The 24,796-nt window shown below is 38.3% G+C and overlaps 1 protein-coding gene across 3 annotated transcripts in view; it reads left to right on the top strand.

Annotated features, from left to right (window-relative positions):
• Nucleotides 1–24,503, top strand: part of BLTP3B (bridge-like lipid transfer protein family member 3B) — a 59,412-nt gene extending 34,909 nt beyond the window's left edge. For 2 of the 3 annotated variants that reach the window (XM_074575818.1, XM_074575826.1), the window contains 12 exons: nucleotides 942–1,124; nucleotides 1,226–1,344; nucleotides 3,201–3,342; nucleotides 4,112–4,305; nucleotides 6,298–7,793; nucleotides 8,221–8,396; nucleotides 9,830–9,966; nucleotides 11,548–11,698; nucleotides 15,893–16,149; nucleotides 18,700–18,808; nucleotides 21,525–21,694; nucleotides 22,401–24,503. In XM_074575818.1, coding sequence (XP_074431919.1) covers nucleotides 942–1,124; nucleotides 1,226–1,344; nucleotides 3,201–3,342; nucleotides 4,112–4,305; nucleotides 6,298–7,793; nucleotides 8,221–8,396; nucleotides 9,830–9,966; nucleotides 11,548–11,698; nucleotides 15,893–16,149; nucleotides 18,700–18,808; nucleotides 21,525–21,694; nucleotides 22,401–22,526 — 3,260 coding nt within the window. In that variant the 3' untranslated portion in view covers nucleotides 22,527–24,503. Of the gene's footprint in view, nucleotides 1–941; nucleotides 1,125–1,225; nucleotides 1,345–3,200; nucleotides 3,343–4,111; nucleotides 4,306–6,297; nucleotides 7,794–8,220; nucleotides 8,397–9,829; nucleotides 9,967–11,547; nucleotides 11,699–15,892; nucleotides 16,150–18,699; nucleotides 18,809–21,524; nucleotides 21,695–22,400 lie in introns of those variants that run through there. The other variant, XR_012585595.1, reaches the window with a different exon arrangement.
• Nucleotides 24,504–24,796: the final 293 nt, after the last annotated feature.

The following is a 24,796-nucleotide window of genomic DNA, read 5'->3' as shown; positions in this document are numbered from 1 at the left end:
CAATCATCTCTTCAGTGGTATCATCTCTTGTGATAGGCCCTTCCCTTAACATTTCTTCCATGCTGAAATCTGTGCATTTGGACTTGAAATCACAATTTTTTCACAAAGCATTTTCCTATTTTAATAGCAACCATATCTACTCATCGCCAGTGTAAGTGTCCAAAACCTCATTAAGTTCTAAATAAAGTAAGTTTTCACATGCTGGTATGTAGAGAGCGATGTCCCACTTGAACTTACTTGCATTGCGTCCTTATGATTGAACAGGTTAGTAGGCTGTCTTTACAGGGACTGTTGGAAGAGATCTCAGTTTCTTTCAGAGGTTTAAATACTTGACCAACAGAAACATGTTGGGAATAAAAGAATTTCCACTCTTTTTTTTTTTTTTTTTTTTTTTTAAGGCTGTGCTGCAGCACTGATTGAACTTACCTTTGGGTTTGCATGCCCTAAAGGTGCTAGAGAGCCAAGACAAAAAGAATTAATTTCTGGAAAGGGACCAGCAGTTTCTTAGGACACAGTTCTGTCAGGAAAGATAAGCTTGGAAAAAGTGAGCGTGAGAACATTGTTCTGTTACTTGCTCTGGCATATTCTTTTTTCTTCAGTGAAACATTTTTTTTACGTGTTCTCACATATGACATTAATGTGTCATCAAGTTTCTCTGAACTGGAAATATTCAATGATGTTTTGAACACTAGTTAGTGGTGTTAAAAGGCAGGTGGCAATATCATATTGTTTTCTGAGTGATTTTGTGAAGCAGTGAGACTTGATTTTATGTGGTATATAACTTCTGTTTTAATGGCTGTTACAACTTCTGTTGTTCTGTAATTGCAGCATGCAATGAGATTATATTTTGAAGAAGAATTGTGAAATAGTGGAAGCTTGTTATCCAGTTCAAAGCAAACTTTGAAATGAGTTAATATTTCCTCCATTCCTCTTATTTGCAGGAGACAGCTGCGATCACTGGATGCATTATAGTGATGCCACTAAAACCAGAAGTGGATGGGCCAAAGAATTACTAAATGAATTCAAAAGCAACGTTGAATTGCTTAAGCAGGCTGTGAAGGACCAGGTCATAGATTCTCCTCCCAAATCACTGCCTGCTGTTTCTTCTCAGAACCTACAAACAGGTACTTTCTTTGCATCACTAATGCTCTAATTCCATGAAATGTTAAAACTATTCTAAAAAAGACTGTGCTTTTCAATGATCCATCACTATTCTTTCCTACAGGCAAGGAACAGATACCGAAAGGAACATCTAGGGCTTCCTCTGTATCTTCCCAACAACCAAAGGGCAAACTGATGTCTAGTCCTATTGTGGTTAGACTTGCAGATTTCAATATATATCAGGTACATTTCTTGAAGTTAGTAAAACTGGGGCTACTTTGCCCTTGACTGTTATATAACTATGTTTTTTAAGGGACAACTCCAAAGCCCATTGAAATTAATAGAAGTCTTTCCATTCATTATTGGATTGGACCTTTATGGGCCTGCTTCTGCTTTGTTAAAACTGGTGGATATTTTCTTACCAACTTTATATTAGATGATACCCCATCACAATTATGTTTTGGATCCAAGTTCTACTGCTCCCCAAATCCTGACATTTGGAATTTCATCTTTTCGTTGTATTATGTTAGGTACCCAGTATTTGAATATGTATTTTAATATGGCATTTGTATTTTATGCGTTTCTTATTGTTATCTTTTTCAAAGTACATGGATTATTTTTTTTTTTAAATGTTAAGAGTTTTTAATTTTTTTTTTGTCCAGTCCCTCCCTCCTCCAGTAATATTCTGAGTAGACAATTTAACCTTTTTTTTTTCTTTATTTTTCTTCTCCCACCTCCCCTCCAATTTGAGTAGTTTTAGTTGCTGGTTGTTCTTCATATTCAGTCTTTGGTGCAGATAGGAAGCAACTGGAATAGAGGAGGAGTATATCTCTAAGGCAGAATGGTAGTGATATAGGGGATTCTACTCTAAATTTCAGGTCCTAACAAAAATGCTTGGTGTGTGCCCTTAGTCATTGTGACATCTACTTGCTCTGGTTCCAATGTTCAATGCTTTTTTGCCATATCACTTCTGGTAGAGTGGGAGGTTGCAGCTTGCTGCCAGGAGCCTTCATCTGGATTTGAAGTGGTTTTATAATATTTTGTACTGTTGGTGTTTTCATTTGCCTTCAACTCTTTAGATGCTTGTCTCCTCCTCCCTACACAAATATATTTTCATTTTTTTTAATTGTCATTATTTTGATACAATTTACAAAAAGCTGTTTTTCTAAATAAATCTGTTGTTATTTGAATATTTGTATGTGTTAATAGAGAGATGTTTGCAGCTTGAAAACAGCTACAGAGTGAAGCAGGCTTATAAAGGTTATATATTCATTATTTCCAGTGAAACTAATGCAAGTAGACATCATCATATATTCAATATTAATATGTTGGCTAGTTTCAAACTAGCAGTCTGACCTACTAAGTGTTGGATGAAGGAGCTTTTTTGACAACATACTTCTTAAACTAGGGTACCTTCCAAGAAATTTAAGGTCAAATATATATCAAAAGGTGATCTCATTCTTCTTTCATAATTTACATTGGAAAGAAACAGAAACAGGAGGATTACTGTTGTATAGTGTCTTGATTCTCCTGTGAAGTAGACCTTTGGGCATACATAGCTTTGCCAGGTGCCTGCTGAACACCTTGCTTAGCAGTATACAGTCAGGTTGTCCCATGTACTGGAACCTGTCCTTACGACAGTACAAGGACTTCCTAACACTTCGGTAGTAAACTTACCTAGCTTATCTATGCCTTATCATCTAGATATGGGATCCTTTTGGACGGATGGTGTGCCAGTATACCACGTCCTAGCATAGTTGCTTGTACAGGAGCTGTAATGTTTGCAATAAAGGTATCAGATCATTCTAGGCTTCTACTGAACGCCTTTGAAAGTGACCTGCTGCCTCGTGCCTCACATGAAGGAATGGGATCTGGTACCGTTAGTACTATCTAGTTTTCTTGTGAAACTGTTCTATGCGGATTGCTTTTGCTACAAGGCAACTAGGTGTTTCTTGTTGTTGGCACTTTGTGTAGTTGGGGATCTACATCTGAGAGCAGTGGAATGTTACCCTACTAGGGGCAGTGCCTTGCAACTACAAATGCTTAATGATTTATAAAAATGTAATGTATTAATGAAATTAATCTTTTCTCTTTCACAGGTTTCAACAGCGGACCAGTGTCGTTCTTCCCCTAAAGCTCTGATCTCTTGCAATAAAAAGTCGCTTTATCTTCCACCAGAAATGCCAGCTATTCATATTGAATTCACTGAATATTACTACCCAGATGGAAAGGACTTTCCTAGTAAGACTTTTTTTTGGTACTGAGCCATGAAATTTTTTTGTTACTTTCACCTTTATGAAGCTTCATACTCATCCAGGTTGGCAATTGGAAATAGGTAATGGCTTTTTACAGTGGAAGAACACAATACTGCTCCATTTCCACAGTGCTTACTTCTGGCAAACTCCTGTAAATACTGGGTTTTTTTTTTATAAACATGGGTTTTAAGTCTGAAAACACTCCCAGCATTTTTACTGACACATAAATTATTTATTCTCCAGCATGCATGTATTGTTTCTGCAGTTCTGCTCTCTGGCCACATAGAAGAACTCAGTGGCTACAGAAAAGAACTGAAACTGTTGCAGCGGTATCTAAGATGCAACGGAGATCTGGTGGAGTTATTTTTATTAATGTGTTATGGGGCTGGCCCTGTTTTATATACATAAATGTCAGGGGATTTCTTGAGGATGGGACTTGAGGACAGCGTATCTCCTTGGTCCTGCCCTTCCTCTGTAATGAGGACACTCTCCCCCTTTCCTTAGACTTAATTCTATTCTAATATTAGCTTTTACATTCAAAAATTCAGTTACTTGCTTGGAGTGAAAGAAAGAAGCATCACTTTAGGTGTCCCCTAGCAATTTATTCTTCCTCGGGACCAAAGGAATGGGTTTCCATTCTGGTGTAAAATACTGGTGAAAATGTAAGTCTGCAGTTGTTCTTAAAAAACAAAACAGAAGACAATCTCTAAACGCTTCACTTATTCTCATGATTTTGTTTTGTTTTTCTCTTTTAGTTCCATGTCCGAATTTGTATGGCCAGCTGAATGCTTTACAGTTCACCCTGGATGAGAGGAGTATTCTTTGGCTAAATCAGTTTGTGTTGGATTTGAAACAGAGTCTTATTCAGTTCATGGCCATGTACAAGTTAAACGACAATTCAAAATCAGATGAACATGTTGACGTTAGAGTTGATGGACTAATGTTAAAGGTACGCTGTCACTGAGGAGGGGTTTTCTGGTTCCTTGGAAGAAAATACTTTTATTATGAAAAGCCATTAGCAAAGCAGCTTAAGGAACAAATGGACAAACGAATGCACAAACCACCCGTGCAATAAGCAATGCTGCTCTGGAAAACTGTGCAGAGTACGATGGTTTGAAGACAGACATACCATTCCATACTACTTCATCTGTGTGCTATGGGTATTTTGCTTTTGTGTTGAAGACCTCAATGGGAGTATTAACAAATTATTTCACTGTGTTTAATGAAGCTGACGTAGCAAAGAAAAAAAATATTGAGCACTCAAGTAAAAACAACTAGCAAAAAATTCGTGTTTGCACTTTGTATTAATGCAAGAGCCCTCCCTTGTTCCTCTGCTTGTAGTATATCAAAACCCTTCTGTCTTGTTAGCGAGTGCCTGGAGTAAAGAAAGCAGTTCATCTGAAGGTTAATTTCCTTCTCCAAAACCCATTCTCACCATTTACGGTTTCATGCTGGCCCTTGGAAGTAGTTCATGTACACAGGTTCCCTATATATTTATTCCAGAGGAGTGGCGCTTGTTAATGCAGCTGAACATCAAATTTTTGCTTCCCTTGTCTTCTCCTTCGGTGGAGGAGAAAGATTATTGAACAGACAGTTCCACCACCACCGCGCCAGTTTGCATTGGACCTTTCTTTCCAAGGTTCAGAGGTGAACAAAACAGTGAGTCTTTTTGATGATGCCTACAGGAGAGGTTTCAAGAAGGCTAAAAAGTCAGCATATGGAGAGATGGTTATCTTCCTAAGGCCCTTGGTGCATATTTAATGGAACTTTAAAAGGACATGGTTTGTACTGAATAAAAACAATTATTGAGAGCCAACAACCAGGCAGCTACAAATACAGACTGATCTAATATTGAATTACTGTATGTGAATAGCCCACTAAAATAAGAGAAGATCAAAGTAAAAGTGTTCTTAAATCCCTCAAACTTTGATTCATATTAAGTATTTCCCCCCTGTATTAACTGCATTATTTTTATTCTAGCAAATTACGAGTCTTTTATTATTGATGTGCTTGATGCTTACATATCATATAGTTAATTATTATATAGTGACATATTTGGTTATTTTGTTATTTACATGAAGAAGCTTTATCACTCCCATCTTTTAAGTGTCTCTAGGGTGACTTTTTTTACTCTGATCTCTCTAGAATCTGCACGGAGATGCTATGACAGAAGGTAGTGTCACTGATACTAGCAAAGCTAGTGTGGCCAAGGTCCATGTTAACAATATCAGATACAGGATTTGGCATAAAATGTATATTTCCTTTAAAACTTGCACTAAAGATGTGCAAGTTAAATTAAATCCAGTATACTGAACTATTTTGTTGTTTTTTAGGAGTTGGAGTATATTTTTATTTTTATTATGAAAAAAAATATTATGATTATCAGATAATGGTCACAAAAATGGTCACCTGTTCCGTATTCTGCAATGTTAAGAATATTAGCTTTGTTAACACGTTTAATTGTTTCCTTCTATTTTAACACAGAAATAAAATACTGTAGTACTCAGTGTAGTGAAAAACCCTATTTGACAAATCAGATTGAAAACCAGAGAATTGTAATTTGAGTTCAAAGTTGTAGATGCTTGGAACACTGGAAGAAACTTTCTGCCAAGCTGTTTCTGAGTTGAAGAAATTGGAAACTTCAGCCTAATATAGCTGATCTAAATCCTTCAGATAAGAAAAGCCTGAGACCCTTACGTTTTGGTACAAACATTGAGTTTTCGATGCCAAAGCATTCTTCTTAAAAAATGAGAGGAAACGCAAATAATAATCTGTGAGCCTGACTTATCCCTGTTCTTCTGTGTTAGCATACTTGAGTTCTCATAAAATCGTAATTATATTCTTTCATTTTAGTTATCACGGCTATTATTTTGTTTCTTGAATTGTATACCTTCTTAATTTACCAATTTCTAACTAGACAAAATATGTTTCTGTCTTGCAGTTCATTGTCCCATCTGAAAACAAACCTGAAATTCATAGAGATCAACCTCGTGCACTTTCCATTCAAAGTTCAGAGATGATTGCTACGAATACAAGATACTCGCCAAACTGCAGACACTCTGATCTAGAAGCGTTGTTTCAGAACTTCAAAGACTGTGAATTTTTCAGTAGAACTTTCACCACTTTTCCTAAATCCCAGAAGAATTTTAATCTTTTGCATCCAATCTTCCAGAGACATGCTCATGAACAAGATACTAAAATGCACGATGTTTATAAAGGTTATATCATCCCAAAATTGAATAAATACGCATTAAAGACATCTGCAGCTACTGATGTTTGGGCCTTGCATTTTTCCCAGTTTTGGATAGATTACGAAGGAACAAAAAGTGGGAAAGGCCGACCAATAAGCTTTGTGGACTCATTCCCGCTTTCACTTTGGATTTGCCAGCCAGTAAGATTTGCCAAGTCACAAAAAGAGCTTTTATCACATAATCAGACAGCTTTGAACATTCCAAAAAGTGAATCTAGTGATCTTGCGAATAGACTCCAACGTAAAAAACTTCTAAAGGAATATTACAGCAGTGAGACGGAGCCCTTGACTAATGGCATTCAAATGTCAGACGCTTCAGGAGTGCTTTCTGAAAGCTCTTCTGATGCAGATGTACATGTTCTTGTCCACGTTCAAAAACACGTAAGCGTGCAGATCAACCATTACCAGTATCTTTTTTTGCTGTTTCTTCATGAATCTCTTGTATTGCTCCTGGAAAACTTAAGGAATGATGTAGAAGCAGTGACAGGAAAACCTGCAAAGCAAACGGATGTCTGCATTGGGATCCTACTGAAAAGTGCAGAAATAGCCTTACTGCTCCATCCAGTGACTCAGGGAAACCCTTGTAAGTCTCCAGTTGCGGAAGAAGGAAGTCCCGTGGCATCAGAACTTTCCCCTTTGGGAAACGGGGAAGCTCTTACTTCAGAGAGTAAATTAGTTGGCAATAAGATAGTGCAAGCTGATATTACTAATTTTGATTATGTAAATGACTGCAAGCCTCTGAATGCTGAAGTTAATAAAGGAATTTTAATGGACCCTCTTTTGTGTAAATCGGACAGTAATATGGATTTTCAGAAAGGAACGTCATTTTCAGATGATGCATCAGATAAAGGTTTGGGAGATGCGAGTGAAGGAGGAAGCAGTGGGCTTTTTAGTAGAAGTGATTCAGAGGAGGTCTGTGGACCTTTAAGTGAGAAAAGTAGCTTGCATCCTCGGGATTCAGCATCCATTTTAAATAAGAGAGAAGATTCTACTGAATTTTTCATTGATAAAGAGGATGACAAAACCATATTCTCAAATAAGTTAAATGAACAGGAAGGCACAACTGAAGGCTGTCCTAACCAAGTCACTGACTTGGAAACAGAAACTGCCTTAGAACCTGAAGAGCTTGAAATCAACAAAGAGAAAGTGACTTCAGTTAGAGTGTTTGCATCCCAGTCTTCATCAAGGTATAGAAGATTTAATACCAAATCAGTTTTCCTACTATCTGAAAATATTTATCAGTCTTGTTGGCCACGTACTTTTAGTAATGGTCACCAGAAGTGAACACTAGTAGATGAAAATTTTAAAAGTATATAAAGATATAAGGTATGCAGTATCCAGCATTCGAAGAAAGCTGAAATGAACTGTTAATTGATTTAAACTATTTACTTTTCATTTAAGTGTTATGAAATACGGTTGAGAAGAATGTTGACAAATATCTACAGGAATGCATGTTGTTTCTATGCTTATCTCTTTTTCTTGCCAAAAGATTATTGCATAATCAGATTTTTTTCTTTTATATCTTGCCTGGTGTAGAGGAATTTTGTCAAGTAACTTCTATGTAATTCCTTTAATTTGAAATAATAATTTCCTAATATCTTTATGTTTTAAAAGTGCAAAGCCTAAGGAACGCTGCCCGTCCACCCTCCCTACGTTCTCTGTTTCTTACAAGAATATGAAGAGAAGTCCATCACAAGTCTCTCTGGATACCATCTCTATCGATAGTATGATGCTAGAGGATCATTTGATAGAGAGTGACGGAAGTGACAGCCAAAGCTTTCTGGAGAAAGGTAAGCAGGTTTAACAAAATAGCTTTAAGCAATATGTGAAAACGTTGTTTATTACTAAAATAAGACTCAAAAGGATTGTAGTGCAGCAAATCCTGGATACTTCACAACACCGTTTCTGTTAGCTTCTACAGTCAGTAATATCAAGTATCTTCACAGCACAGTATTTCAAGGGAAAGTAATAAGGTGTGCTACTTAAATAGTGCTGCTTAATTAAACACTACTTAATTTTCCTCTCTTGAGGAACGTGAAAGCATTGCAGTGCTATGTTGCAATTCTGAATTCAGCAGAACTGTTCCCTGCTTTGCTTAAAAGCTGTTACTTTGGCTGTAAGCGTTTCCAGGTTTGTACCCTGAATCAGTGTTATGCTTGAAGTGGTAAAGAAGCTTTAATTTTAAATGCAGATGAAAAAGAAATGGATTTTCACTAATACTCACCATGCTAATTACCGGGCAGATAGATTTAGTAGTCTCCTTGCAGCTTGCTCCTTACGGAGCAGTTCCTGGCTATTGACTGTCTAACAGCAGGTATTTGTCCAATTTTTGCTCACCTGTGTATGAGCATTTGCTCCTGATCTGAGGGAGGAATTCAGGCATATGGTAGTTATGCCTATATAGTCTGTAGCATTGTGGATTATGCAATTGTAATGATCTAGTAGCTCTCTGGCAGAACTGATTAAATCATTTTCTAATGTCAGGAAATATGATAAGGCTTTATTGATACTTCTTTTCCGATAAATTCTACTTTGAATAAAGAATTACAGTATTTTTTTTCTGTAGGATTTCTTTTCAGTCTAGAGCAATAATGAGAAGAATGCTTCACTTGCAAACCTGGCATATATTTGGATTATAGGAGTATTCCTGCATGTGCTTATGTGGAAGCATGCCATAAAATAAGTTTTCCATTTTAAATAATCTTTATATGTCTTTTTAGCTTGTTAAATATTGTTTAACTGCAGGTTAGGTCTGTGTGCTTTCTAGTTGTCAAGGAAACACTACCGTGTTCACTCTAATGAAAGTGTGTATAGCTTATTTCTCTATATGTAAAACCACAAACATTTGCTCTAAAGGCACTGTGCAGCGTTTTAGATACGTGGCTTGGAATCTTTAACCATTTTTCTGCTGGATCAGTTTTATATTTGATCTGGAAAACTAAAAAAGGTCCTTCACAATTTTTTAAACAATGTGGAGTGCCATTTTGGTTTTGTCACTGTATCCTGCCTTACTTGCATAGCATCTAGAACTTTGAACTCTCTGTAAGAGGAATGGATTTGGCTGTTCAATCATAAATGTTTGTTTAATAAGCCATTCAGTTAATCTTAAAAAATGAGTTAACGTATGCATACAACAGACACTGACTTTATTCGTAATGCAGGAGTGATTCAGGTTGTGTTATGCTATGCTAACTTTGCGTTTTTTCTGATGTATATATGGAAGGGATTACAGCCACAAACTCTCAAAGCCCATCAGAAAATGCCCATGAAGGAGGCACAGTGATTGAAAATTGTGATGGGTCATCTCCAGATGCCATGAGCGCTGCTTCAGAGAATGCCCATGAGACTAGTGAAGAAATGGTAATATTGAATTCCATTAGCATACATGCTTCAGTAAATTAAACCTTAAAATAGAGCTAAAATGAATGCTTTTAGAGGTGATTTTTTCAAGTAGTTTTGGGAGCTTTTGTTTGTGCATTATGTAAGCCTATAGATCTAGTGCACTTATATTAGGTGCAAATGACAATTATAATCCAGGTTATGCTGAGCGTCCTTTGTCCTTGTTATCTCCTTTATAGCCACAGTTGATAAATGACAGGAGCCACTTAAAAATGTCAGAAGATATTTCTGCTGTAGCACATAGTAATATTTTGTAATATCATCATGTTCTTTTATGCTCTGTTGAACATGGTATTTAAAATGAGCTTTTTAACATCATCAAGTATGGATAAAGCACCATAACTCTGACGTCTCTTATATGGAGGTGTTTCCTTAGCGCTGGTAGCATTCTGTAGTATTTGCAAATAGGGGTGTAACAACTGCCCTCCTGGGTCGGATCAGAGATGCCTCGTGTCCAGGATTATGTCAGGACAGTGCCCAGTATTTAGAGAAGATTATAAGAATGGTGCATGTAGAGAGAGATTCCCTCCCTGAGACACCATGCAGGGTACACGTTTTTCCATCTGCCTGTCTGCTTATTCCTTGCCGATCCTTGCCCTAATCAACGCTTCTTAAACTATATTCTTGTATCAGTTAAGGTCATGAACGGGAAACCTAAGAGTATATGGGCCCAAAGAAAGACAGTGAATTTACTGAAATCTGTTGTGTGTTTGATGATGGGTTTTCCTTTTTAGTAATGTTAGTCATGTAATCCTGCCTTTGCTTTAAATATTTTTGGATCCCCTTTGTTTAAAAAAAAAAAAGGCCCAAAAAAAAAAAGCTAATTTAAATGATTGTTTCCTTTTAAATAAGTTTTCAATTATGTGCATATAGGTAGTATGGAAAAAAGAGAATTCATTCAGATTGTTATGCAAATGCATGTTAGCGTATCTTTTTCTACTTGTGGAATATAGCTAAAAAGTCATTAAAAAAATGAGGCCAAAACAGTAATAATGATGATGGACGTGTATCTGCTGATACCAAGGTGGACTTGTCAAACTGGCTGCTAGTTTTTTTGAAAGATACTGTAATCCAATAACTAGAGAAAAAGGGCTGACTACTATGCCGGTAGCCAAAGTTTAGTTGCCTATCCTGGTTCTTTACCCTGGTCTGATTGAGCACCATGAATGCTTGGTTGTGCTTATGATACACACGAAGTTGAATGCAGTCTTAGAAAATTTCAGGTGTCACATAGGTCACACGCCTCTTGGTCAGAGTGGGGAAAGGCTGTCTCACTTGCATGGCTTTTCTGGCCAATTCTGAATTGGTATTAGTGGGCCATGAATACAAGTTTCTGTCTTTGGATAGACAGTCGAGCCAATGGGGACAAAAAGAAAAGAAGAAGAAATGAGAAAACGGTGTTCTTTTCTGTGAGCAAGGGTTATGGATACAAAGATTCTTCCCTTTTTGTGGGGGAAAAACTTTAGACAGAACTTAAAAAACAATAATCACTGTAAATTCAATTTATAATCTCGTATTGTTTTATCTTGATTTTGTTGACAGATGTCTGTTGTGGTTTTCCAAATATTTGGTGTTAATGGTGAAATTGACATCAGAGGTGACGACACAGAAATATGCCTGCAGGTCAACCAAGTGATACCAAATCAGTTGGGAAATATCAGTGTTCGACACTATCTTTGCAACAGAACTGTTGGTAAGGGCTAACAATGAGATCTCATTATTGTGAAACTGGAGTTGGAAACATTTTTTCTAAGTAAATGAAAACACTGTATTAGCCTAAAAGCACAAAACCAGTTTTATGTTAGTACTGTAGCATCCTTTTTATGTTGGTTTAGAGTATCTACTCTGATTTCTTTCCTAATTGCTGTACGTTAAAAGGGAAGGAAATGAAAATGGAACTATTTCTGATAGCGTGGGTAAAAATATGCATTGCATTGAATTCTGATCATTAGTTTATTTTTCTAAAATCAAATAAGTTGCATTACATCATGTTACTGTTTTATGAAGGTGGAACTCCCTCACTGCTCTAATGGTACTTTGCTTAAATGTACCTTGGTTGGAAGGGCTGTTTCTTTTCTTCAAGATCTATTTCTCTAGATTAAATTAACACCCACAGTTTAAACAGGTTTATAATCTGTGGTTTAAGAAAAGTTAAAAATTTAGTATGTGTCAGGAAAGATGAGCTGCAAGGACAGTCTTTTTTTTTTTCTCCTTTTTTCTTTTTAAAGCTTGATAGGAACACAAGGTTTAGCTTCATGCCAGATATTTGCATAACGAGATCAACCAGTGTATTGTCAGAGCTGTTTTTGGCTGCGAGTACATATACATTCTCTGCCAGAAAACCTAGTTCACATACTGGGAGGTTTTTTTCTTGGCATGATGTATTGGCGTGCCACTTCATGTCACAGTTTGCTTTGCTCCCCTCTGCCAGCCTTCCACGCGGATTGCTGGATGCCAGCTCTGTTGCGCTGTAAGGTTTTTTGGGGCAGATCCCCGGTGCACCTGCTCCCTGCTTCTGGTTCATCTCCTTTCCCAGGAAGCAGCTATAGCAGCTGTTGGCTGCCATTTATTCCCAGCCTTCCATCAGTGTGGATTTTCTTCAGGAAGTTGTGCTTGGTGGTACAGCCTCTGATGCTGTAGCTAAAGAACCCATTTACTGGTAAGCTGAGCAGCTGCCAGCAGCTGCTGCCTGAGCAGCTGTCGCGTGATGTTGCAGTTGTATTCAGGCATCTGAAGGCAAGAGGGAGGTCCAGCAGGGAAGACTCATCGCTGACCTTTTGTTCATACGGCAGGCAAACTGATCTCTGGTTATCTGTCATATCTTCTGTAAAAGCAGGAGGGAGTAAATGGTAAGAACATGCCACCTTCCTGCTGTCATGTGGATCTAAAACTAGAACCTGCTTTCTTTCTCAATCAGCTGATGATGAGAGGCTTGTGCACTGGCTGATTATTTTATGGAGAAAAGGTTATAATGTAATTGGAATCTCCAAATACTTACACTTCGTATCTCTTCCTTTCTCTTCCTGGTGGGTATCTAGATGGGTGGGCCAAAAGCACTTTTTTTTGTACACTGCTGGTCATTCCCATTCTTCTTTTCTGATCTCCACTGTAGGGCTGTGCTTTCTGTACTCAGGCAGGAATCTGCTGCTGCTGCTCCCCATCTCCCACATTTGTTCTAATAAAAGAACTAAGGGAGAAAACAGTTTATTTAAAAAAAAAAAAAAAAAAAAAAAGGCAAGCATTCCAGAGGATCAAGGTTGGGAAAAAGCTTGAGAAGCAGATCAAAAGAAACAATTTAAATGAATTAATGGTAACAAAACACAGCTAAAAGAACCAGTGAGCGAAAGTATAAGAAAATATCCCCCAAAAATCAGCGCTGCTCAAGACGTTTAATAAAACTTACTCAAGTGCTGAATTAACAATTGTAACCAGTAAACCGAGGAACTATGCAAAGCAATGAATAATCAAGTCATAATTACAGTCTACGAAGGTGTTCTGGGTAAAAATAACCATTTAAAACCTACTAGACTGTTAACGCAGTAGGTGCAGAAAGGGAGAAGTATGCCTAATAGCTGGAATAAGTTTGAGGGCCATGTGGCAGACGTGCTCTTCCTTGCAGGGCTGGCTGCAGGAGGATGCCTTTATCAGCTCTTGTCTGGCAGCAATAACAAAAGAAGGGGGATGGAGTGTGGTAGAGGTACTCTGGGAAGGACAGTGCTTCTACTGAGACCCTGTCATGCATGGAGGAGAAGGGAACAGCAGTTCGTAGCTGCTCCCAAATTGTTTAATGGAATTTTTACTCCATCCTGTCTTGACTGTGCCCCTTTCAAATACCTGCAAGATAACCAAGATTGACTTTCATGGCTGAGACTGAATGTTGAGGTCTTTTCTTCTGCTGGTTTTCTACACTTTGGTGCATTCTTCCGGCAGTGATGCGGGCATTCTTTTCTGGTCTGGAAATACTTGGGGCACGTACTGCTTATTTCTTTCTCTTCATTTTTGGGAAGAATATAGATCTTTGAGGGAAACAAAGTTTCCCAAACCAATTGCGGGGACTCATTGGACAGAGTGGTCATTCTTCTCCCATCTGGAGAGTTGCCCTGCCTCTCAAGGACTGTAGGTAGCTAATTCCCTTCTGTCTGGAGTAGAGTCATAAAAGGTACCTGCTACTTGCAATACTTGCAGTATTTTTTATTTTTTTTTTTCCCTGGTAGGGGACATGTGAAATCTAGCACTTCTTAAACATTGGAAGGATTGAAGGATGGAGTCATCACGGCTGTTAGTGTTGTGGAAACCTCTACTCACAGGGGTGGCAAAAGGAGAGGTGGTGATTCACAGCAGAGGCTGAAGATTCTCATGTTCATTTACAGTTCTTCCCATTGGTCTTTGTTAACCCAGATAGGCAATGTGTTCATCTACCCTGACTCCAGTGCCAACAGATAAGTGCATATGCCCTGACTTTACTGCTGTGCTAGGTCATCCATGAGAACTGGGCACCACATAGAAAGAGGAACCCAATTAATCTACAGATAGGAAATCAAATTAATTACTCTGGACTGCTGTAGCTCCAGGCAATGTCTGTTGCATGCTGTACTGAAACTTGAACTACAGTTTTCAGACCTGTACTGTGTTCAGGCTGGGGCAGTATTACTTGAATAAAGTTACTGCCTCTTGCTGTCTGTCTGTCTGACTGCACTTGGTCTAGAACAGTTGACTAGTTTGCCTGTTTTGTGGGATGAATATAGAAAGTTAAGTATCATTCTCACTCCTCCTCTTCCCCCACTTTTTTTTCTTTTTGAAATAGACGTACACAAAACACCCACTCATACAGTTCCTCCTGACTGCTCAAACCTTCTTCCCAGTACTGTCCTGGAGCCATTTTCCTGGAGACAGCATGTTTGGTGATGGTTGGTATCCAGGAGCTCTGTACGCATCTGTTTTCCTTAGTTTGGCTCCGTCTCAGAGGAAGCACAATGTGCAGGAACATAGTATGTGTTTAACTTCTCTGGGCACCAGCATCTACACTAGGGATGTGGTCCATGTCTCCAGTTGTTAGGAACATGGACCAAAGCCAGTTTTGGCCCAATGTCCTTTATCTTCTTGTAGGTTCTCATTAGGCCCTTTATAAGCCACTGCTGATGGTTCCAGAGGCATCTCAGAGTGATCTGGTCTGTAGTTTTGAAAAATAATACATCACATATTGCTTAAGAGGAACTGAACCCCTCTCTTTCCGCCCTCTCTTTCCCCTTTCCTTTTTAATTTTATTTTAGAACTCTTTAGTTGAATGTTGCAGTTGTCCTTACTCATTAAAGATACTAAAAGTAACAAGAAACTGCTAGAGGATTTTTAAGGTTCAAATCTACTGCCATCCAAATAATGGAAGCATTGTGTGGTCGTGTTCTCCATCTGACTGCATTGCTGTTTATGTCCCTTTGTGTTAGCAAGTAAGTTCCTGAGTCAGGAGATTCTGCCTTTCCAAGAGAATACTGGCTCTCCTGAGAGGGTGAACTGACTTAAGTCTTTTTCTGAATTAAAATTGAAGGAGTTAGTGGAAAAATATGCAAAATCATTGTCTTCCCATTGTCAAGACATTGAGGAAACACAAATGTTTTTGTGCACAGTTGTGGTTCTGTATTGTCCTTCTCTGTTGTCACAGTGAGGTACTAGTCCTTGGGTATATTTTCTGTTTCTCTTTTAGTACTTTGAAGTGATATAGTTAGAAATTTGCTTTGAAGTTCTGTATTTGCAGTGCTGTAATTCAGGACTAATGCTTCTGAAGTACTTTTGGAAAATCAATTAGACAGTAGAGGTAGAAGTAATTGCATCATAATTGCATTTTTTGTACATTGCAAAATTTTAATGCAAATTTGTTTTTGTTTTGCAACAGGTTCCGACTGTAAAACTGTGGCTGGTCCAGTTAATTCATCACCTGAGATAAGTTTGAGATGGGAAAGTGGGCCTAGTGCTGTCACACATTCTCTGCTGGCTGTGAAAAATGGTTTTCTTCAGTGTCATGTAGAGAACTTCAGTGCTGAATTTCTAACGTCTTCCCTCACAAACATTCAGCATTTTCTGGAAGATGAAACTGTCGCAGAAGTGATGCCTATGAAGATAAAAGTTTCTAATGCAAGGATTAATTTAAAAGTATGTTAACAATGAGCTATTTGGCTGCTCTGAAGAAACCGTGTTCTTGTTTCTTTGATGATAAACTACTAATCTGGATACAGTTAACTTCAAAGAAACCGCTATCGTACTCTGGAAGGTCTTTAGATAACAGTAAAACAATTTAAAAATCCATAGATTTGGTTAGCTCTGTGGTATGCCTGGAGGGGAATTCTCTGCATGACCAAGCTATTTATATGAATTAATATTTTATACTATTTTCCTCCTCTCCCAGACTCTTTTGTCTGGGAGTTTTATAGGTTAGGTATACCAAGTTCCTAGAGGCACAATGTGGGTTTTACTGGTTGGGCTTTTTCGCTTAGCATAGTAATGGTTTTATAATTACAAAACAGATTTTAGAGGTTAATACTCTCTCCTACATAGAGGATAGTCCTTGCAATGAAAGTTCAGTAGAAAAGAAGGAAAAGGGTTATGGGAATTCCAGTTCAAACCACTTGAATAGTGTTTCTTAGAACCCAGATTTCATGTTCTGCCCTACCTCGAAACAGATAGTAAAGAATGCAAACTTTTCTCACCATCGTAGCTTAAAATAGCAACGTTAGGAGGACACTCCTGCTCAAGTCTCCTATGGGATTTTCTTTCAGATATTTAAAGGAGCTGGTGAATTCTGTGCTGCACAACCATTGAATATAAACGTAAGGGCAGTTTTTGTGGGGGCAGGGGCAACAGGGGAAAAAAAAAACAAACACAAAGATAAGATAACTGTAACATTGTTTTGGAAATTAATAATCACCCATATAAACTTGGAACAAAGTGAGGACTGGAATAACAGCAGCTCCAGTTCTGCATCTCGGGCTAAAGCCTTGATTCTTCTAAGATCATTCTTGACTGGAAGGGTAATTGCTATCTCTACGGTGTTCTACTCAAAGTGCATCGGTATTCCCTTCTTCTGTGATGCAGCTTTTCCATCCCCTGAGGATCCTTAGGCGCTACTTTAGGGCCATTTCTACTACAGGAGTAGCACAAGCACGTTCTATAAGAGCTGTGGATCTGTTCCTCAGATTTCAATGTATCACAAATGTGAATGCCCAAATGCAAAAAGGAAAGTCTTAACATACGGTTGTTTAAATTTAAAAACAGGATTGTGCTGGTTTATTTGCCAGAAGGCGGACTTAAGCAAAATGTTCTTGAGAAAGCAGCTCTTTGGGGTGGGGCATCATAGACTCATAGAATGGTTAGAGTTGGAAGGGACCTTAAAGATCATCTAGTTCCAACCCCCCTGCCATGGGCAGGGACACCTCCCACTTAGACCAGGCTGCTGAAGGCCTCATCCAGCCTGGCCTTGAACACTTCCACGGGTGGGGCATCCACAACTTCCCTGGGCAACCTGTTCCACTGCCTCACCACCCTCACAGTAAAGAATTTCTTCCTAATATCTCATCTAAATCTCTTTCAGTTTAAAATCTTTACCCCTTGTCCTGTCATTACACTCCCTGATAAAGAGTCCCTCCCCATGTCTCCTGTAGCCCCTCTTTAGGTACTGGAAGGCTGCTATAAGGTCTCCCTGGAGCCTTCTCTTCTCTGGGCTGAACAACCCCAACTCTCTCAGGCTGTCTTCATAGGATATACATTATTAAACCAGTAGTAAGAGTCTGCTTGGCAGCAAAAGCACTGAAGTGCTCACTCAGCAGCGCACACAAGTCACAGTGAAGTTGGTTGATAAACTGCAAATTTGACGTACGGGTGATTAATTCCTATAGACTTGTTGGGTAATAAAGAGTGAGAGGATATGGTTTGAATTTATGCAGCATTGCCTGTTCAATGCAGTATATTCTTCTGTTTCTTCTGCACGAGACTTGATGCAGTGTGTTTCATGGCGGGGGAAGAATTTAAGAAAGGTGACTTTATTTTTTGCATTTCCTACTGCAGTCTCAGTGCTGTTTTAAGAAACTTTGGCAGTTATATCTCAACAGCTTTCATGGTACGTCCTTAATTAATTACACTGGTTGTGTTATTCTGCTAGACAGGGATAATGAACTATAAAGACTTCCTGGGGAGACCCCAAAAGAAGTAATTTGTGAAGTTTCTCTTCTGCTGAATACAGTAATATAACTGAACTGCAGCTGGTGTCATCCCAAACTAAATTCTAAAACGACAAAATCCGCTCAAGAATGAGAGCTGTACTCATTCAATCTTTAAATAGTTCAAGGGAAAATCAGATACAATACAGTGCAGGTTTCTTATCTCTGGCTCTGTGAGCTCCTGAGCTAAAGAATGTCTTGAGTTGGGATATAATCTTATTGAGGTGTCTGTAAAAATACTTTGAAGTATTTTAGTGAGGCTCTATATATCGAATTCAGCAGACTTACTCCAGAGATAAATTTGGGCCTTTAATATGATCCCAGGGAAAAAAAATGGAGCAAAAGTTTAGTGGAGGTCCCATTAGAAAATTCTACTCTGAAATGTTCCCTTTCAAGTTTCATTAAATCCACTTATGTTTAATTGAACATCTTAATTAACTATTTTGATTTCCTGGTAAACTCCATTTTGAATACTTGTTTTTTTTTTTAGGATGACAGTCCATGTGAAAATCTCAAGGCATCTGAGCTGGTACCCATAAAACTACATATTGACATACTTTGGATAGAAAGAAACGATGATGGCACTTTTCTCATTAGAGGTTTGTATGTTCCTGGACCTTGATACCTCAATATTATAATCTAATTATTGTTAATACTGTTTTTTTTCCTTTGTGCAGACATGTGGCTAATAATGAAAAGATAACCAATGATAATTTGTGTAAGTTGTGTTGCCATATACCTTAATTCTAAGTGTAGTCTCGTAGAGGAAAACCGCCTTTTTTGAACAGTGTATTGGTGAAGTTAACAACCCACAGCTGAATCAATCTGAGAAATAAAAATACGCATGTAACTTCATCAGGATATGGTTCATCAGTGCACATCAACTCATCATGATAAGTCCAAGGTTCCTTTAATTGACCACAAACCAAACAAAAAAATGGCCTTTCTTTACAGATTACCAAGGTGGCTACCTGTTGTCTTTGTGGTTTTTTGTTACAGGTAGTAATAGAAAATATTGTAAACCAAAGACTATTTGGGAAGTACAAGTAGCAGTTTTCAATTCTGTGTATTACGGTGGTGTCGTGGCAGTTCGTGGCTGGGGTTGCACTGAGACTTGTATTTCAAACAGAGATTTAAATTGTACTTTTCATGAAACATGTATACACTCACAATTTTTCTTTTCTACATGTGTGGGCAAATACTAAATACTCACAACAAGGCAGTACATTTAGAGCTGGAACTTTACTGCTGTTTTTCACAGATATGTCAAAGAATCATAGAGTAATTTAAGTTCAAAGAAGCCTCTAGAGGTCATCTGGTCCTACTCCTTCCTCAGCGCAGGGGCAGATTAGATCAAGTTGCTCGATGCCCTGTCCAGTCGAGTTTTGAGCATTAAAAAGGCAATACCACAACATGCCTTAAATAATCTTGTCCCATTCTTTGATGACCTTTATGGTTACATTTTTTGGTAATGTCTGATTGGATTTTCCTTCGTTGCAGCTTGTATCTGTTGCCTCCTGCCCTACAACCTCCAGACAAGGGTGCTTGAGCACCTGCCAAGCACCTCAGGGAGGTCTGGTCCATCTTCTCTATACCCTTCCACTAGGTCACCGGAGGCGGCATTAGGATCACCCCATAGCTTTCTTCCTCTTCAGATTTGACAAGTGCCTCTCTCTGAGCCCCTCGTTTGTGCATCATGTGCTCCTGGCCACGATTGTCTCGGTGGTCCTCTGCTGTCGGTGTCTTTCTCACACTAGGGAATCCAAAACTGGATCCAGTATTCCAGATGTGATATCACTGGTGCTTAGTGATAACTTCCCCCCATCTTGCTGCCTGTACTCTTGCTAGTACAGCCTGCATGTGCCTGGTCTCTGCTGTCAGAGCTCGCTGCTGGCTCGTGATAAATCTTCTTGTTGACCAAGGCCCCCAGGTCATTCCCTGCAATGTTGCTTTCTGTCCACTTGGTCCCCAACCTGTGGTGGAGCAAGAGGTTATTTACTCCCAGCTGCAGGACTTCGCACGGGCTTTAGCTGAGCTTCGGGAGGCTCCAGTCAGCCCATTTTTCCAGCCTGTCTGGGTTCCTCTGAAAAAAAGTCTTGCCCCTCAATTTGGTATTGTTCACAAAATTGCAGAGCGCACCCATCCTTTCATCCAGGTCCCGAACGTATTAATCCGACAATAGGCAATGGATTGTATGACTGGAGGAAGAGGAGGCTGCAGGGTGATCTTAATGCCCCCTTCACCTAATGGGAAGGTATAGCAAAGACGGACCAGACTTCTCAGAGGCATGCTCTGGCATGATTTGCTTGTATTTTAATCTCTCCATATTATCCCATACATTGTTCGAGTATTTAAAGATGTTCGGTGCATTTTGGTCATCTTTTTATACTGAACAATGGAAGAAATAGTAATTTAGCGAGAAAAAAATATAAAAATATAAATAAAACAATAAATAAAGAAAATATAAAACATAGTTTTAAGGTTTCTTTCAGCTCATATTTTTTCACCGTTTTGCTGAAGTGCTCTAATCCCTGGTCTTGTCATGGACTGCTCAGGTACAGTGACTTCAAAGGCACAGGTCAAATGCTGTCTGCACTGCAGTGATTTATGTATCTGCAGTGCTACATTTTTGAGTCCTCACGTGTGTGTGTGGTGGGAGGAGGGGGTAATAACAGAAAACTGTTGTTTAGAAGGAGATGTCTAAAAAATTAAAAACAAAAAAAACAAACCCCAGAGTATTTTTTTAGACTACTAAGAACCGTGACCCTCGTTTTTTCCCTTGGTGTACAGCAGTGTATTTTAATAAATGTTACAGTGCGTTTCAGTTATAAATGCTAGAAAGTTTCTTTAATGCCAAGTCATTTAAGAAATTTTCGAATTTAAAAACTTGATCCTGCAGGTTTATCTCACTGTATCTTCAAATGTAAATGAAGTCTTCAGATCTGATTTTAACCTGGAGACTGTATATTAATAGCTATATTAATAGTTCTCAACCTTCTAATTATTCAGAATGCATATTCTGTAGTGATGATATTGGTCACTATAAAAATATGTTAATTTTCTTCAAGCTGGAAGCTATGTATTGCTTCTTCTCACGCCTCCTTTCCTTTTTCTCTTCCTCCAAAAGCGTATATGACTTAATTATTTTTCTTATTCTTAAATTTGATTTTGGGAAGTAAATATAAATGTACTTAATATTACAAGTATATTTGTTTAAGTCGTTTTAATTTTGTGCCAATGAGAATCAAACTTTAAAAAAAAAAAAAATGACAAAAAACCTTAAGCACTACTCTTACATATCTTTCTGTGATACAGACAATCAGCGAGTAAATGATGTGTCAAAGATGAAGAATTCCAGTAGTGCGTTGCAGCAAGCAACTGGACCTGGTGGACATAAAACACAGGATCAAGCCACGCAGACTACTTGTGAAATTCCCAGACCTCCTAAATCAAGCAGGGATTCAGCTGACTTCATTGAAAACAAGGTATTAAGAATTTGTTTTGACTCCCCTCCCCCCTCCAAAAAAGTATGTTACAATCCTTAATCATCATAATTTTAAAATTATCTAGGGGTGGGCTTGGGGGTTATTTCTGTCTAGAAATTAAGATGGAAAATACAAATTTTAGATATTATAGTTTGGTTCAGTACTTAGGCATGCAAAACAAATTTAATACAGCTTTCTAAAAAGGATAATAATACACCGCAGACTAATTCTTCTCCTTTACATTGGAGGGAATTTTATGAGGGAGCAGGTCCCTTCTCCATATCTCCTTCATCCCTGTACAACGCAACTGCTACAGACAAAGAACTAGACGGTTAAGTCAGACCCATACTAATCTGTCAGTCATACCTGGATTGAGGATGACAGAACCCACACATTAATTCGGCTGTTTTTTCCACTGGGTAAGAATCCATTCCTAGAGCTTAGAACCTGGGGTCATTTCCGCTCCTCTCCGGAATGGAAATGGCCTAGCTAAAACATTGGGTATCTTGCCTTTCGAGCCAACTGCATCAACTCTCTCCATCTTCCACACCCGCTCACTGGGAATCAGCTGCAACCGATTCAGCCCCAGCAAACCTGCGCTCAGCAATGAATGTGAGCGTACGGTATTTTAAAAGTTACTGTGATGGAAAAAGTTGACAGCATGTGGGAATGCTAATAACCCTGTCTTCTAACCCCATCATTTCAGCTTATTGAAGAAAATGAATGTCTCAAACAGGAACTAGCCAAAGCCAAAATGGCACTTGCCGAGGTGCAAATGGAAAAAGATGCCCTGCTTCATCGTATGAAGAAGATGAATGTCGATCATCAGTAGGACGGTGTTCTGTTGGTGCGAGGCATCATCAACAGAACTTCAGGTGACGGTGGCATCTCAAATGCTGTTTGTGAATCAGTGGAAGACACGGTTATTTTTTTGGTCACAAAGTTTACTCATTGCGAACAAAATGTTTATAAACTAGTTACTATTCTGAAATTGTCATTAAACATTGTAACTTTTTTCAGCCCATTTTAAACTGAAATGACTTTGGAAAAATCAGTTTATACTGTACTTCATTAATTTACTGAAGGAAAAAAATCATATCATCTACTTTTAATATTATCAAAGGAGATGTTATTTTTAAAATGTTTTCGGAGAAGTGGATGGCTCAGCGATGAAAGAATGTGCCTAGGTGCGTAACTGAGTAAAGTGTACTACACCTCATTAACAAACTGTACCTCTGCTTGTTACGGTTATGTTGTTTTATTACTGCCGGAAGGTATCTATACAGGAGGTTACATTTGCACTATGATGATATGGGCTAGATCCTCTAGAATAGTATGGCTACTGAAAACTAAAATACCAGCCCTAAACTGGCCCTAAATTCAGTGTAATTTGCCCAGAGAGGATTTTAAGAATAATCCTCTGGTGCTATACAGTTCCATATACCCTTTCCATACGCACTCCTGAAATACCACAGTAAATGCTGGAGAATTCAAGTAAGAGGGCATGCTGCTGGGCTTTCCTTCTGCATGAAGGCCCACTGTATCTGTACAGCTGATGTAATTTTAGACGATCACAGTTTGTTTGGGTTTTTTTACCCCTCTCTCTCTCTGTGATGAGGATATAGCCCTGCCATAGGACCCGTCCCTTTGTGAAAGGTGAGCTTTGAGCCATTGTGCGTGCGTGTCTGATTTCTGCACAACTCGTCAGACATGCCCAAGGATTTGGTCCAATGTATTTAAATATGTAATGTCAGTGCGTGTGGGGCGGGGGAAGGGGGAGGGGGAGAAATCCTACGGGGATTCATGAATTGTATATTGCTTTTTTTGATAAAAAAAGCTGTAGAGAATCGTTTAATTACCCAATGAAATTGTGAGATTACATGAAATGTAATTATACAGTTTAAATCATGGGTGATTTGTACAAATTGAACAATAGTTTTCAGCTAAAACCTGGTACAGATGAATAAATAAAAAAGCACAACACTGTAAAATAGAGAATATAAGAGTGTGCTTTTAAACCATTTAGGAAACAACATACAAAACCATGCAGGCCTGTAAGAGATTGTTTTTGCTAGAGGTAAAAATGAATGAATAATTTAACTAGTGACCTTGAATCTGACAACTGAAAATCTTTTAATTGCTACCACAATTGTTTCTGCTCCATGGGATGTTTGAGGGAAGTTTTGTTTGTAGATACGCAGACAGATCTCAAAAAGTATCTAGTATCCTGTTGTTTGACTTTGCATATTCAGGCTGTCAAACTAGTTTTAATTAAAATGGTTTTCATTAAAACTTTTTGGAGGACACATAATTTTCACTGCTGAAAATAGTTATTGAAAGTACATAGATTTTAATCAAGAGCTCTATGGAAGAACTGGTTCAGGCACTATTTTAAAGCCTGCCTTATGAAACCCTAGCTGAAACTCCCTTTAATGCCCATGGAAATTTTTGGTCTTATTATTCTGAAGAAGATGAAAAAATATACACACAAATGTTTCTAATAGAGAAACTAAATATTTCTATTTCAAAAGGTATTTAAGAAACACAGTATTAAATAAGAGAAGTCCAATTTCACACAAATATCGTGTCAGATTCAGGGGAGGAGCTCTCAACTGGTTTAATTCTCGTTGGTACTGTTAAAGTCGGTAATTCTTACTCAGTTTATCCCTGCCAAGACCTAGTTAGAATTATTCTGAAGAAAGGAATGTATAGACTGCTTAGTAGCGTGTTGCTGGAATAATACATTGAGAACTGTCTAATTTTTAAAAAGAAATAAACAGTAATATCAAATGCCTGTCCTTATTACTGTACAAGCTAGTACCTGCTTCTTTTGGCAAAAATCAAACACAAACCAAACCCGAAACCAGCTTTTCTCAGTACAGATGTTGAAATTTAGGGTGTCACTTTCTTGCACTTCATTATAGTGGAAAACATTTCTACTTCCTGGCAGTTTCGCAGTGATGAGCAACATCAGTGGACAGTTTAGAAGAGATGGGTGTGCTTGGTTGTGGACTTGACATTACTGAGAGTGAAGGTCCTGTGTCACTCTGAAATCAGTTTTGCTATTGAAAAAATGCAGAGGGAGAGGTAGTTTATTAAAGT

This window comes from Larus michahellis, chromosome 1 (genome assembly GCF_964199755.1).
Source record: "Larus michahellis chromosome 1, bLarMic1.1, whole genome shotgun sequence".
NCBI lineage: Eukaryota > Metazoa > Chordata > Aves > Charadriiformes > Laridae > Larus > Larus michahellis.
The sequence above is the reverse complement of the archived record's forward strand: the minus strand, read 5'-3'. Positions and strand labels throughout refer to the sequence as shown.